The sequence below is a fragment of the Nuphar pumila genome, chromosome 3 (genome assembly GCF_984573655.1).
Source record: "Nuphar pumila chromosome 3, dmNupPumi1.hap1.1, whole genome shotgun sequence".
Taxonomy (NCBI): Eukaryota; Viridiplantae; Streptophyta; class Magnoliopsida; order Nymphaeales; family Nymphaeaceae; genus Nuphar; species Nuphar pumila.
In genome coordinates this window covers 27,406,943-27,422,029 of record NC_143251.1, presented here as the reverse complement: position 1 = coordinate 27,422,029, position 15,087 = coordinate 27,406,943, and the positions used below count along the sequence as shown (strand labels likewise).

At 37.3% G+C, this 15,087-nt stretch overlaps 1 protein-coding gene across 3 annotated transcripts in view; it reads right to left on the bottom strand.

Moving 5' to 3' along the window:
• The window catches only part of LOC149842399 (uncharacterized), a 32,104-nt gene extending 18,676 nt beyond the window's left edge, over window positions 1–13,428 (bottom strand). Inside the window, exons 1-5 of one of the 3 annotated variants that reach the window (XM_089999133.1) lie at window positions 12,815–13,428; window positions 11,992–12,091; window positions 8,644–8,712; window positions 7,833–7,950; window positions 1,084–1,139 (exon numbers count right to left, since the gene is read on the bottom strand). In XM_089999133.1, the coding sequence (XP_089855259.1) occupies window positions 1,084–1,139; window positions 7,833–7,950; window positions 8,644–8,712; window positions 11,992–12,091; window positions 12,815–13,044 (573 nt within the window). In that variant the 5' untranslated portion in view covers window positions 13,045–13,428. Of the gene's footprint in view, window positions 1–1,044; window positions 1,140–7,832; window positions 7,951–8,643; window positions 8,713–11,991; window positions 12,092–12,814 lie in introns of all 3 variants that reach the window. The other 2 variants (XM_089999130.1, XM_089999132.1) reach the window with 2 other exon arrangements.
• Window positions 13,429–15,087: the final 1,659 nt, after the last annotated feature.

Below are 15,087 nucleotides of genomic sequence, written 5' to 3'. Positions count from 1 at the left end.
CAAGAAGATTATGCCTCAGAAATCTTGTTGTAAAAAAAAAAAAATATTTTTTGCGCCTCAGGCTTGCGTCTTGAGGCACAGAGAGTCGCGCTTCAAAGCGAGCCACGCCTTTTGCACCTCAAGGCATGTTTTTTATAACACTGGTTCTTTCTATAGGCTCTTAAAGATGTGATTGATTGAGAAAGGACATCTTTGATGCATCATGTCGTGAAGATGGAGATAGCTGATGCATGCGTTTGGGGATGATCATCAATAAAGGCATTTAAAGACTTAGATTTTTCTCATTGATTCTTTATTGTATTTTCAAACTTTCGGTATATCATACTGTAAGTTTGAGAGAGAGTGTTAAGATGTACATGCTATATATATATGTATATATATTATTTATAATAATGTAATAAGTAAATATCCTCTAGGAGTATTTTCATCATTTTACTCAAGTAATAGGAATTGTTCATTAAGAACAATTTTTTTTTTATAATTTGCCCTTTTAAGCAAGGGCGCTATGGTCTTTTGACCATAGAGTCGTTGGAGGCTCTCCAACAGTCATAAATATGACTGTTGAGAGCTCCCAACAACTCTATTGGGAACTCCCATTTGGTCTCTCTCCCTTGTAATGTATATATAAAGGAGCTTTGTTCCTCCTCATTTGTTAATGCTTCTTTTAAGCATTTGTTTTTCTATTTAGTTCCTTAATGTTTTATATACACTTAGTGCTTGTGTTGTTGCCCCTTGTTGGCTATTGTTTTGTCCTATAGTGGACTTGTGCTTGTGCACATTGTTGTTGGGAACTTGTAAGCCTTTAATAGCATTGATTTGCGCATATGCACTTTTGTGATTGTAATCTTGTAAAATCCTTAGTGACAATGTTTTTGTATTTTCCGCTATTTCATTACAAATATGTTATCTATAATATGGCTGAAAAAGAGCTCATATATCGAGGCATTCCATCCAATAAGTAACAATTATATTACAGCTGAAAAGAAATAAATGTAGTTCGTGAATGCAACCGAATGGAACATTAAATAGGTCCACATAATTCACCCTGTACGCTTCAAGATTGGCAGCAATCTGGCTAAATACCCGGGCATTTTCTTCCAAAAGATGCCTGGTCATGTTTGTCAATGCTGAAGTCGCTGCTGCAGAAACAGCACTGCTACGTAAGTTTAGTGAAAACAAAACTAAAAAATATAGGGAACAATGAATGAAATCAATACATTGCACGTTATCCAGAAACAATTCCAACCAAAGAATAACAAGAATGATTAACTGCACAGAGAGACTTCATGCAGGCATGGTCCAATAGAATGCTAAAGTTAAACAGCTACCAAAACATGTTAAGCAACACAGGCATCTGGCATGCCATAAAAGTGAAAAGAGCTCTATGCATATAGCCAGAAAGATTACACCAACACAAAAGTTCAGAACTTCAGACAGGGGATCATTTGGGTAACAAACTGAAAATAATTTTCTGGTGGTGAATTGTTAAATTATATACATTAATCATATAATGTAATACATATACATATATTAATATATATGTATATGTATCTACTCAAATATATATACAAAATATATATTTCTATTTATTTTGTCATAAGGGTAGTTTAGTCTTTTTTCTATTTTTGCGCACATTCACTTTTCGGATGTGATTGTAATTATTTTTCTTTTATTTTTATTTTTCTTTTTGTTTTTTTATTTCTTTTTGGATGTGTACCTAAAAGGTACCTTGGGGGCCCACCAACATAGTCGTTGGGCCCTCTCCAACGGTCACATTTGTGACCGTTGGAGGGGCTCCAACGACTATGGGTGGAGCCCCTCCAAGGCCCCCTTTAGTGATGTTATAAATAGGGGTTCTCCCCTTTGTATTTCTCCATGGCTTTGAGTCAAAGCCCAAGTTCTCAATAAATTGATTCCATTATTTTATGCCTTTGTGCATTTGTGAGTTATTTGTGGGTTGTGCTTTTTGTGCACAAGTGTTTTAAAGTGTTCTTATTGTGCTTTCGTGGTGGGTTCAATATCAAGAATATTAAGGTCTTGATATTAGTATCTTGTTGGAGATACTTTTACATGGTATCAGAGCCTCGTTGGAAGAAAGAAGATCGTGTATCTCGCCTCTTGTGAAGCACCTCGAAAATCGTGCCCTCAAGCTAGTGAAGTTTTTGAGTAAAGCATTTGCTCCGGGCAATATTTTAGAAGCAACTTTTGTCAAGAAAAGGTTGAAAATCCGTTAAGGTACGCTTTATTTTTCATCTTCTCTTCTCCATAATGGGTGAAAAAGACTCCCACTTCTCCCTTGGTTTTAAACTTAGTGGTTCAAACTACCATGTTTGGGCCGGCAACATGGAAGCCCACATCAAAGGGAAAGGTCTTTGGGGTTATGTTCAAGGATCCATATCGGAACCCGAACCCAAGCTTTCTATTATAGAGAAAGGGAAAATCAAAATTCTTGAAGGAGAAGATAAACAAAAGGCCTTAGAAGAATATTCCAAAAGGCATGATGAGTGGGAAATGAAGAACTTCAAAATATTGTCTTGGATTTTTTCGTCCGTTGAAACCAAGATCAATGCCAACATCATCAAATTTAAAAGGGCCTCCGAAGCTTGGTTATACCTTGAAAAAATGTATACGTCAAGAGACTTGTCTCACAAATACTACCTCCAAAAGAAAGCCTTGACTCTTCAACAAAATGATTTATCTATTCGGGAATATTTTGCCGAATTATCATCTATTTGGGACGAGCTTGCCATGCTCGAACCAAAATGGAGTGGAGAAGCTATTGAGTTAAGGCACAAACAACTTGAGGAAGATCGTTTCTTCAACTTCTTAAATGGTCTTAGACCCGAATTTGAGCAAATTCGGTCCTCCCTTCTATCGGCTTTTACCTCCCCATCTATTGAAGATGTCATCACCAAGCTAAGTGGTGAGGAAACACGTATGGGGATTAGTAAAAATAACCCAAGCATTCTTGCTACACCTTCTCAAAATGACTATGAAGTGGTCAATGCCGTGTCAAGACCCGGTAATAATTTGAAGACCTACAAACCGCCCCATTTCAAAAATCAAGGGCAAAATGATCGATATGGCAAGAGAGATTATAGCAAATTAACTTGCCATTTTTGTAAAGAACCGGGACATATCAAACCCAATTGTCCTAAATGGAAGAAATTCCTCGCCGCGGCTTTAGCATCCCAATCGGAGGAACGGCCTTCAACATCGAATGAACCTCTTTCGCTTCATCAAATTATGGATGCTCTTCAACCTCTTCTCAAAGGAGGCACTTCTGGAGCCGCCATGTCATCTTCTTCCTCTCTTGGTAAGACATCTTGGCTACTTGATTCTGGTGCTTCGTTTCATATGACTCCAAGTCATTGTTTTCTCTCTAATTATTCTGAAAATCGCCTTCCATCTTTTGTCTCAACCGCGGATGGAACCCCTCTTGAAATTAAAGGAATGGGTAATTTTGAAAAACAAGATTTTTTTATCCCAAAAATTCGTCTTATTCCAAAACTAAACTTAAATTTACTTTCTGTTTCTCAACTCTCGGACTATGGTTGCGATATAAAGTTCTCTTCTAATAAATGTTGGATACAGGATCGCCAGTCCGGGAAATTGATTGGGGAAGGCTCTAGGAGAGGAGACCTCTACTATGTTGATTTTCTTAAAATTCCCAAGAATCAATTTTGTAATGTTGCTCAAAACAAAGATATTCATGTATGGCATAAGAGATTGGGTCATCCCAACATTGTTAAAATCTCTTATTTGCCTTTTGTTAAGCATCTTTGTAATGAAAATTTTGTTTGTAATGAATGTATTCTTGGAAAAATGAAAAGTCTTTCTTTTCCTCAAAGATCCATGTTTACAACAAAACCTTTTGAAATCGTTCACTCCGATGTATGGGGTCCCGCTCCGGTGATATCCAAGGGAGGTTTTTCGTACTATGTTATCTTTGTGGATGATTTCACTAGGTTTAGTTGGATATATTTTCTTAAACATAAATATGAAGTTTTTTCAACTTTCAAAACATTTCATATGATGATTTTAAATCAATTCAATGGAAATTTGAAAATTTTTAGAACTGATTCGGGTGGCGAATACCTTTCCAATGAATTTAAAAGCTATCTTGAAAACTATGGAATTCTTCATAAAAAATCTTGTCCCAAAACCCCCCAACAAAATGGGTTGGCTGAACGGAAACATAGGCATATTATTGAAACCACACGAACTTTGCTCATTTCTCAAAATATACCGAAAAAACTCTGGGCGGAGGCCGCTCTTACCTCTGTCTATCTCATAAATAGACTTCCATCTAAAAACTTGAACAAGATTTCCCCGTTTGAAAAATTATACGAAAAAGAACCTGATTATAGCAGGTTAAGGGTTTTTGGATGTAAATGTTTTGTCCTTACTGATAAAAATGACAAACTCTCCCCTAAGGCCATTCCTTGTGCCTTTCTTGGTTACTCTGAAACTCATAAAGGTTTTCGCTGTTATGATGTTAAGAGTGATAAACTTTATGTTTCCAGAAATGTAAGCTTCTTGGAAAATGTTAGTGGTTTCGAAAAACTTGAAACTAATGATGAGAATATAGATTATTCTTTTCTGTTTGATTTATTAACTGAAGATGATGATACGAGCGATGATGAAACAAATCTAAATGTTGAAACTCATACTGATCAACCCATTAATGAAGAACCACATAGGGATCCTATAACCTACTCTCATAGAGATAGGAGTACTTTTAGAAGTGCCCTCGAAAGATATGATAGTGAGTCTACCCCTTCAAGTGAAGGAAATCTTCGTAGGACCGAAAGATCAAGAAAACCCCCTTCTAGGTTCATCTCATATGAGTCTTTTTCACCAAAATATAGAGCCTGTCTAAGCGCCATTCACTCGTACATAGAACCTAGGGATTTTGAGGAAGCACGTAAATACCCAGAATGGATAGTTGCTATGAACAATGAACTTGAAGCCCTAAAGAAAGCAAAAACCTGGGAGTTTCAAGACCTTCCTAAAGATAAGAAAGCAATAGGGTGTAGATGGGTGTTTAAAGTCAAAACTAAGTGTGATGGGTCTCTTGAGAGATATAAGGCCCGCTTAGTTGCAAAAGGGTATGGTAAAAAATATGGGATTGATTATGGGGAGACTTTTGCCCCCGTTGCTCGGATGGTCACCGTCCGATGTCTTATAACTGTTGCTTCAATAAACAAATGGAACATCTATCAGATGGATGTTAAGAATGCGTTTTTAAACGAAGATCTAAACGAAGAAGTATATATGGATGCTCCTCCTGGAATGGAGTATCCTACAGGGAAAGTGCTTCGTCTTCGGAAAGCACTGTATGGTTTAAAACAAGCTCCCAAAGCTTGGTATGATAGGTTTAACTCTGTGATGTTAGATAATGGTTTTTTTCATCATGCTTTACTGACACTGCTTTGTTTGTTAGAAAGTCTAATGCAGGGATTGTTATTCTGTTGCTATATGTGGATGACATGCTTATTACTGGGAGTGATTCTAAAGGGATTAAAAGCATAAAGTCCATATTAAAGGATAAGTTTGAAATGTCTGATTTGGGTTTCTTAACTTATTTTCTGGGTATTGAGGTTGCATACTCTCATAGAGGGTATTTTTTGTCTCAAACTAAGCTTGCATCTGAGATTATTGACAGGTCAGGTATTACAGATGATAAAGTTTGTGAAACTCCTGCTATAGTAGGAGCAAAAATGAAGATTGATGATGGTGTTCCTCTCTCCGATCCTACTCCCTTCAGGCAACTAGTAGGCTCGTTGATGTATCTAAGTATCACCAGACCAGATATCTCACATGCGGTGCATACGGCAAGCCAATTTCAGCATGCACCAACTTCTGTTCACATGGGTGCTATCTTGCGTGTCGTGAGATACCTAAAGCACACTATTAATAAGGGAGTTTTTTTGTCTTCCTGTTCTGAGTTAAAATTAATTGCTTATACTGACTCTGATTGGGGAGGTGACCCAAATAACCGTCACTCCACCACTGGTTTTTGTGTTTTCTTAGGAGACTCACTGATCTCATGGAGATGCAAGAAGCAGCAAAAGGTATCTCTATCATCAACTGAAGCTGAATATCGTGCCATGGCGACTACTACCATGGAAATTGTTTGGATTCATCAGTTGCTGGAAGATATGGGAATCAAAATTGAAGGGCCTACCAAGCTTTGCTGTGACAACAAAAGTGCGATTTATATTGCTAAAAATCACACTTTTCATGAGCGGACTAAACATATCGAGATGGACTGTCACTATGTTCGGGAGGCGTATCTCCAAGGAATCATTGACCTTCCATATGTCACGTCCGAGTATCAGTTGGCAGACTTCTTCACTAAAGCCTTGTGTGCTCCGCGCTTCAACTTCCTTCTTAGCAAACTCTCGGTCATCCTGCCCTAAGTTTGAGGGGGGGTGTTAAATTATATACAATAATCATATAATGTAATATATATATATATATTTTATATATATATATATATATATATATATATATGGTAATACATATACATATATTAATATATATGTATATGTATCTACTCAAATATATATACAAAATATATATTTCTATTTATTTTGTCATAAGGGTAGTTTAGTCTTTTTCCTATTTTTGCGCACATTCACTTTTCGGATGTGACTGTAATTATTTTTCTTTTATTTTTATTTTTCTTTTTGTTCTTTTTATTTCTTTTTGGATGTGTACCTAAAAGGTACCTTGGGGGCCCACCAACATAGTCGTTGGGCCCTCTCCAACGGTCACATTTGTGACCGTTGGAGGGGCTCCAACGACTATGGGTGGAGCCCCTCCAAGGCCCCCTTTAGTGATGTTATAAATAGGGGTTCTCCCCTTTGTATTTCTCCATGGCTTTGAGTCAAAGCCCAAGTTCTCAATAAATTGATTCCATTATTTTATGCCTTTGTGCATTTGTGAGTTATTTGTGGGTTGTGCTTTTTGTGCACAAGTGTTCTAAAGTGTTCTTATTGTGCTTTCGTGGTGGGTTCAATATCAAGAATATTAAGGTCTTGATATTAGTATCTTGTTGGAAATACTTTTACATGAATATGTATATTTCAAGAGTTTTGACATAGGCCTACTATCCACGCTCCAGTTTTTTCTCCAACCTCTAGTTCTCAACAAGTTTGGAAAATATACATTTACACATGTATATATGTGTATGCTAAATGTTTTCCAGTATGAATACATACGTATTTATTGGTTAATCTAACTAAACCATTTATATAAACTTTAGCAGCATTTAACTGACTGAAATGACCAAAAACACCTTCAAAAGTAATGCTAGTTTTAAAATGATGTAGTTACTTTTAAGGGTAAAATATGTTTTTTTTAAGGAAAAGGAAAAAGCCAACACAATTTAAAAAAGTAACAAAGGGCGGCTTTGTAATCTTAATTTGAAAAGTAAAAGTGACATTGTGACCTCAAGAATGTAACTCCTTAATTGACATGTTGAAGGTACTGCTAATATTAATATAAAGGGGTCTAAAGATAGATCAAGTCATCTACATTAATAACAAAGGGTACTAATGAATGTATGTACATGTAAGTGTGTGTGTGTGTGTGTGTGTGTGTGTGTGTTTGGGCGGGGGGAGGGGAGGTTGAAGGAAAAATTGGGCCTCTCTAAAACATAAGCCTACACCCGTTTTTGAATTTAAAAATGTAAGCAAAGCCATCTCCGAAGACGATAAACTTTAACTATATTGCAAAAAGACCAAGACACTAGACATTCAAAAATATGGCAAACTGAGCATAATAGCACTCAACTCCCTAAAGCAGAATGGAGAATAACCTACCTTGGCATGATAAAGCATTGTTGTTGTCCATCTGACGCATCATGAAGGGATATGTACCAAAGTTTGGCTGTGGAACTGGACATACGTTAGCCCTACTAGAAGAATCCACCATCTTCTCCTGAATAATTGCAGCTGGTTAGAAATTTGAAAAACCATTCCATGACATGCCCACATTTGGGAGAAGGATGATGAGTTGATGACTGATGGAAGTAATACAAAAAGAATCAACTTACAAATGTGCCTGTTATGATACAGAACCATGGTAACTTATTGTTGTCTCGGTTTGTATACAAAAAATCTTCAAAGCCTAAAACTAACTCCTTGAGTAGGCTTGGTGTAGCTTATTCACCACAAGGTCAAGTCTAGTATGATACCTGGGAAACTATTTGGCCATGAAAATCCTAGTTTAATATAAACCCATTGACATTTTTATCCTCTTTAAAATTCGACCTTGCAACTTGCTAGCAGAGATTGAATCTACCAAAATGGTAAATAGAGGGTACAAAACAGATCCAAAGGGTTGCATGCATCATCTGGGATCGGACCTATGCAGATAAAGTATACTGTTTAAAACCATCATGTTTGTTTACCAAACTCTCTCTCTCTCTCTCTCTCTCTCTCTACACACATATATGATATATATTTGCTACAATCAATTGTACCTACAATCTAGTTGGGATCTTATGATGCAAGTCATTTTGACTGAATGACAACTGGTCCCTACCTTTACAAAGCTATTTTCACAATGGCTATTGAAGATTGCATGAACAATGAAGATGACTATAATAGGAAGAGGTATTGAGCTATTTACCTTTCTATCTTTAAGCTTCTTCCCAGCATAATAGTCTTCTGGCTTCCTCCGCTTTCCACCTTCCTTCCTCTGTAAATAGAATCATGTTTCATTGCATCGGTAATGAAGACAGAACTCAAGAATAAATAGAATTACATATCCTTAAAGAAAAGAAAAAAATAAAGCTGTATAGCTATTTAATCAAAGCTTCATATTCAGAGAAAAGAGGAACAAAGAAAAACAGATTTACCATGTAAAATTGGAAGGACATACATTTCACTTTTAATGTTGACCACCCAATATCAAATATTAAGTTTTTCAATTTAATTCTCCTGATTGCTCTTACTGAGTGATCAACTAAGTAAAACATATCGGTTTACTATGAATTGAGTATTTTCAAATGGTAAGCTAGGCATATAGAAGAAATAGCACTGAAGAAAACAGCAGGTAACTATGTAAAACTTAGATGGAACCAAAAATAAAGATTATGTTAATGAAATCATAAACTATATAAAAGTGCTTATGCAACCCCAAAACACCTGGGCACACTGCACCCACAACACCACCTATACAAACACATACATAAATACATACATAAGTCCATAAGAGCCACAATGCACACTCTTTTCACACTGAGAGGAAAATCTAACTTACAGAACCAAAGGTACAATTACAGAAGGGCAACTGACATATTTGACGATAGTCTTACGTATAATACTATAATCCTAAGAACACATTAAATTTGCATACTGTAGCATCTCAGAGTAAAAGCACAATGAAAAAGAAAAGGACAAGACACAACCTAAGAAACTAGTAATGGAGTCATATAAGTTGCATAATAATGCATACATAAACCCAGCCAAAGTTGGAAATTGCTCATTCAAGAACCAGAAAGCCACATACCAAGTGATTTCTAAAGAAGCACTGACACATTGTCCACCTTAAGGAGTAATCTGTGATCAGTTGAAATTCTTATAAGTTGTACCCTCTCCCACACCTTAAGGAGTAATCTGTGGTCAGTTGAAATTCTTATGATCTCTATGGCCTTGAAGTGCTACTCTGCATACAGGTTAGCATTTGGTAAGGTGGACGTCAACCTGACTGTTTTATCTACCTACATGGGTGCAAACTGTATGACTCAATCTGGACCTAAATGTGTGTACAGGATGGTCTATTTGCTAGGCTGTGCACCTTGGATCGTGTTTTTCCGATGTAAAACATGATTTTCTGAATCATGAAATTTCATCACATCGTAAGCTGTTGATTTTTTCAGTTCTTGAAGAACCTGCATACAATGCAGAACCATTTTCTTCTAAATAAACAATGTAGATAATATCTGTCAGATTTGATTGACAAATAACCCAAAAAAATTATGAAGAAAATGGTGTTCACTACTACATAGGACATCAGGTTGACCAGACCAAATATTAACCCTGTACATACATGCAGAGTCGCAGACATACATACATACATATTCACAAACCAATGGATTCTTGTGATTTGAGTATGCATGCATATAATTCCACTCATAATTCCATTTAGAGATAAGAATATTATGTCATAGCACATACATATTCTATTATGAAAATGAGACATCATTTATGCCGCACTGTAATTTTAAGCTGCAGTTCCTAGCTGACCTAATTCATTGAAGTAGAACTGTAGAAGACTTGGGAAATCTAGTATGTAGTTATATTAATGCCTCTAATCCTTATGTCAGTGTATGTCGCTAAGCATACTGCTGGGCAATTCATAGCTCTTCACAACTAGAGAATAACTTAGAGGTTCAACAAAAAACAAAATATCATGTTTCTTTGTTTCACACCAACAAACCATAGAATATTTATGGAAAGAAAAGCAGCAAGGGATTAATAGATGAATATCAATGAATGAATAAGAGATTAAAATGTTTTAGAAGCTCCTGTGCTTTGTCTCCGATGGTTTGGATTTATGATCACTAAACAATGTATTCTATACAATGGACAAATAAAACAGAAAAGAGCAAGAGACCTTTATATCACCAATTCACCTATTATGAATGTATTTTCCAGACTATGCTTCAAAATTCAAAATTCTAGTACAGCCAAATAGAGACCTATGAGAATTCTAGGCATCTAGGTTGCAACAAAGTGCCCCGATAAGCAGGGGATTCTAGGGATTCAAATTCTAATACAGGGCATTCTAGGGATTCAAATTCTAATAAATTCCAGGAATCTAGAAACCCTAGGGTTTCTTCAGATTCCTGGAATGGAGCAGGACCCTAAAAGACATACAATTATTAGGCCACGACATAATTTGCTGCAACATGACCTGACTCTTATCCAACTTTTTGAATAAGATTTCCTTCCATGGTGCAGAGAAAAGGAGTAAACAAACACTAGCAAGAATAAAACCAATCAGATCCAAATCTCCCAGTAACAGGGGCTAGGTGTTAAATAACTGACTAATGTTTGTGTTTTAATTCAGATAGTCAACTCAACAAGCAGCAGAGCAACACAGTGGTCAACTGTGATCAACGCATCACATATTTTAAAGGACCCAGCAGCATAATCATATTCTCATTCAAGAGAAAAAGCACATAAAATATGCATTTCAATTATTCACAAACTTTAGGCATGCGTGCTTTCACAAATGGATAAATCCACGACCAAGGATAGCATTTATGTTTGACCTATGGTAATACAGCACCAAGCAACAAAATGTTCCTTGAATTTTCAAAATCTCATGTTACTCTCGTGTTAGAGTGCAGTGGCCCCTTTGAATTTTGATAATGATTTATGTTTTTTCAACCCAAAATAATGCTAAACTTTCCCATATTTTTCAGCTAACTTTACTTTATCACAGGTTGTTTTCCCCAAGTTTTTTCTTCTTTTCATGCCACCAAGATGACTAAGTTCCACTCCATGACAATCCTGGAATATTTACTTTTGGGGGGGATAATCCAAGGGAACCCCCCCCCCCCCCCCCCCCACACACACACACTGGCTGGCCTCTGGTTGGTAAAACCCTTGAGCCCCCCTTCCCACTAGTGAGTATGCCCAGCTTTGACCTTGCGGCAAGGGATGCCACCCATGGGTTTTGAACTTGTGATGTCCCGGAAAGATTTACTTGGAATAGTCATTATACATATAAATTTAAACAGCACCAGACAAGCAGACAGGCACAACAAAGAGTGCCTGCCGGCTGCCACTAAGCCAATGTAGAACAGAAAAATCCAAGGAAAACATAACCAAAAATAAGAAAGGACAAGCAATTCAAATTACAAGCTCAGTTCGCCTCTAAATGTACCCAATTCACATTCAATGTGCAGTATGGTGAGAAATTACCAGGATTTTGTTACTTGTAGATGGGAGAAAAAAAAGAACTTACTGTCATCCAACGACACCTCAGAGCGACATCACGCACAGTCTTTTCTCGCAACTCAGAAGCAATTTTAATGTACTTCATGATGTTAGTTTCATCAGAATATCTGAGACGAAAAACAAAAAGAAAAAGGAAATCAGTATATATCTATACAGTAAAACAGCGCAGGGGGAAATGAAAATGGCCAACCATAAATAACCGAGTCCTAACACCAGGCACTTCATGGATGTTGACATAAAGTTGAAAACAGAAGGATATACGAAATCATCACCATAAATAAATTTATGCAATATCCATCAAAAGATACACACTACTAATTGAAGAGAAGTAGAAAAAGTTGCCGAATTTGTGTTGTAGCAGCCTAAACAATCAACATACGCATTTTGGTAAGGAAATTCAAGCAACACATGCTGACCAAATGTTGAAAATAACCAAATAAATCAAATTTCACATTGATTCACATCATGGTTTTCCTAAAAATGAACTAAAGACAAACTGCCCACAAAAGGAAAAAGGTTAAAAAACTGAGGCATTCCTAGTTAGGCGACATGGGTACCGTTATAACCGTTGAATTTCCATAAAAGCTAAAAAAGGAAAGCTTTATATTTGGTGAATACCACGAAAGCAATAGACCACCAACATCACGAAACAGAAAGAAAACGGGAAAACATCAAGACACTGGGATGGGTAAGAGAGAGAGAGAGAGAGAGAGAGAGAGAGAGAGAGAGAGAGAGAGAGAGAGAGAGAGTACTTAAGAGAGAGAGAGAGAGAGAGAGAGAGAGAGTACTTAAGAGAGAGAGTACTTAAGAGAGAGAGAGAGAGAGAGTACTTAATTAATCTTTTCTCCAATATGGATTGTTCTTCAGGCGACCAATCCACAGCCAACCCGGTGTCGTGCTTGAGCGTGGTGTACACTTCACCGAAGAAGCCAGAGTCCGGCGACAGAATTCCGGCAGAACTGTTGATTGTTCCCGATTGGAAGGAGATGGCATGTCGATTGAATGCCGCCGGCGGGATCAGCGTCCCCTGATGAAACCCCATGTTCGAATTAGTCGCCATTTCCCTTCTACCTCATATTCCAGCAATCCTCACCAAAAATGAGAGAGAGAGGGTGTGGATTATACGCCCTAATACTGATGAGGATGTGTATACCTCTTACATGAAATTTAGGAGCTACAAGGAAACCCTAAAGAGAGAGGGAGAGGATGTTGACAAATGCTAAGGGTGGAAAAATTATAGTCAGCAGGGAACTTTAGAGAGAGAGAGAGAGAGAGAGAGAGACGGGGGAGTGGATTATACCCCCTAATACTGACGAGGATGTGTATACCTCTTACATGAAATTTAGGAGCTACGAGGAAACCCTAGAGAGAGATTGTTGACAAATGCTAAGGTAGAAAAAATTATAGTTAGCAGGGAACTTTAGAGAGATAGAGGAACCAGATCTTGGAATTCAGCACTAGTGCAGATCCCAAAGAGGCATTGATGCCAAATTGCCAATAATTGTGAAAAAAAGGAACCAAATTTTACCCTTTTCCCCTCGTTTTTGTACACAGATCTCTCTCTCTCTCTTCTTTTTGTTTTCCTATCAACTTATTATATTATATAAAATAAAAAATAGAATAGTGTGTGAATAAAATATTCAAAGAAGAGAAGGTTTACGGGTGCTTGTTCTCCTCCACCTCCCTCCCCATAGCCGCCGTTTCCTCCAATCAAATTTTTTTAAAAGCCCCTTTTGAAGTCAAATTTGGGTATGCCTTTTCCATCCTTATACCAAAGAAATAATCTCTTTATATGTACGCACGCACACAAACATACACATAAAGGAAAACTTACATATGTGAACTTCGCTTCAATATTTTTTCTCAAATTTAATCCTTCAAATGTGTTCAACATCTCGCTGTCAGGTCATATTTTTCAACTAAAAAATATGACTTGAACACTTGAATATTTATAAAAGTTTTGAGTTAAGAACTTCAAGTGTTATGATGAGGATGAGGATGTTTTGAAGGAGCAGAGATCTCGTTTTCTGAGTGATTCATGTTCAGCAGCGTGAGCCTCAATGATTTGCGCATAGAAACCTGATCTACTCAGCTGCTTCTGCGGCTAAGAAAACAACATAATCTTCTCTCTCTCTCTCTCAATTCAAATTTGTAAATTACATCTCTATGGTTAGATTTTAGAAAACCCATGCAAATCTCAATTTAAATGAAAAATCACATATTTCCAGTTCACATGTTCTAAGGACTTCTCTCTCTATATATATATATACACCATAGCCTCTCTCGTTCTAACACCATATATATTTGAGCATGGTTTGTTAGAACCATCAGATAACGACATAGATGGTATTACTTTTTGTCACAATAGCTTAACTGGTTGCCAACTAAAAAATGACAAATTTTTTTTTCCTGAGAGTTTTCTTTTTTTGTCGCTTGAAAAATCTTTTTTTTAAGGCAAAGCAAAAAAAATTATTTAATTGAAATAGAAATAGCAACAACATGCCGGCAGGTTATATGTTTCTCCAGGAACACGCACGGTAGCTACAATGCATGTTCCTGAGTTCTCTTTGAGCGCCGCGTGGCGCTCAGTGAAGTGTACGGAGGAGTCGTACATCCTGCAGGCTGATATACGGTGGTGTACGACTCTCCTGTACACCCCACTGAGCACCACGCGGCGCTCAAAGGGGACTCAGTAACATGCACTGTGCACACACAACAAAATGAGGATGAGGTATCCTCATGGGCAATCAAAAGTGACGACAAGGATCAGACAATACAACATACACTAGGGAGGACTCAGCATGGCTGGATTGGCTCAGCCTGCCGTACTTAGGTCTCTCCATGTCAGCGTAAAACTCCAAGGGCTTATCCCTTGACCCAAGGGAGTGGCCAAGCTTCAAGCTTATGCAGGGGTGATGCAGCTAGACTGCCCATCAAACTATGTAGGCCCCCATACCACTACATACCTAAATAGATTGTGAAAGAAGCAACAGAACCATAGCGAGGGGCAATCTTCAGGTAACACTGACATAGCGGGCATGCGAAGGTGAATTCCTATTCTTTTGGCCCTATCCTACTTATTAATCTTCCCAATAAGAAGTAT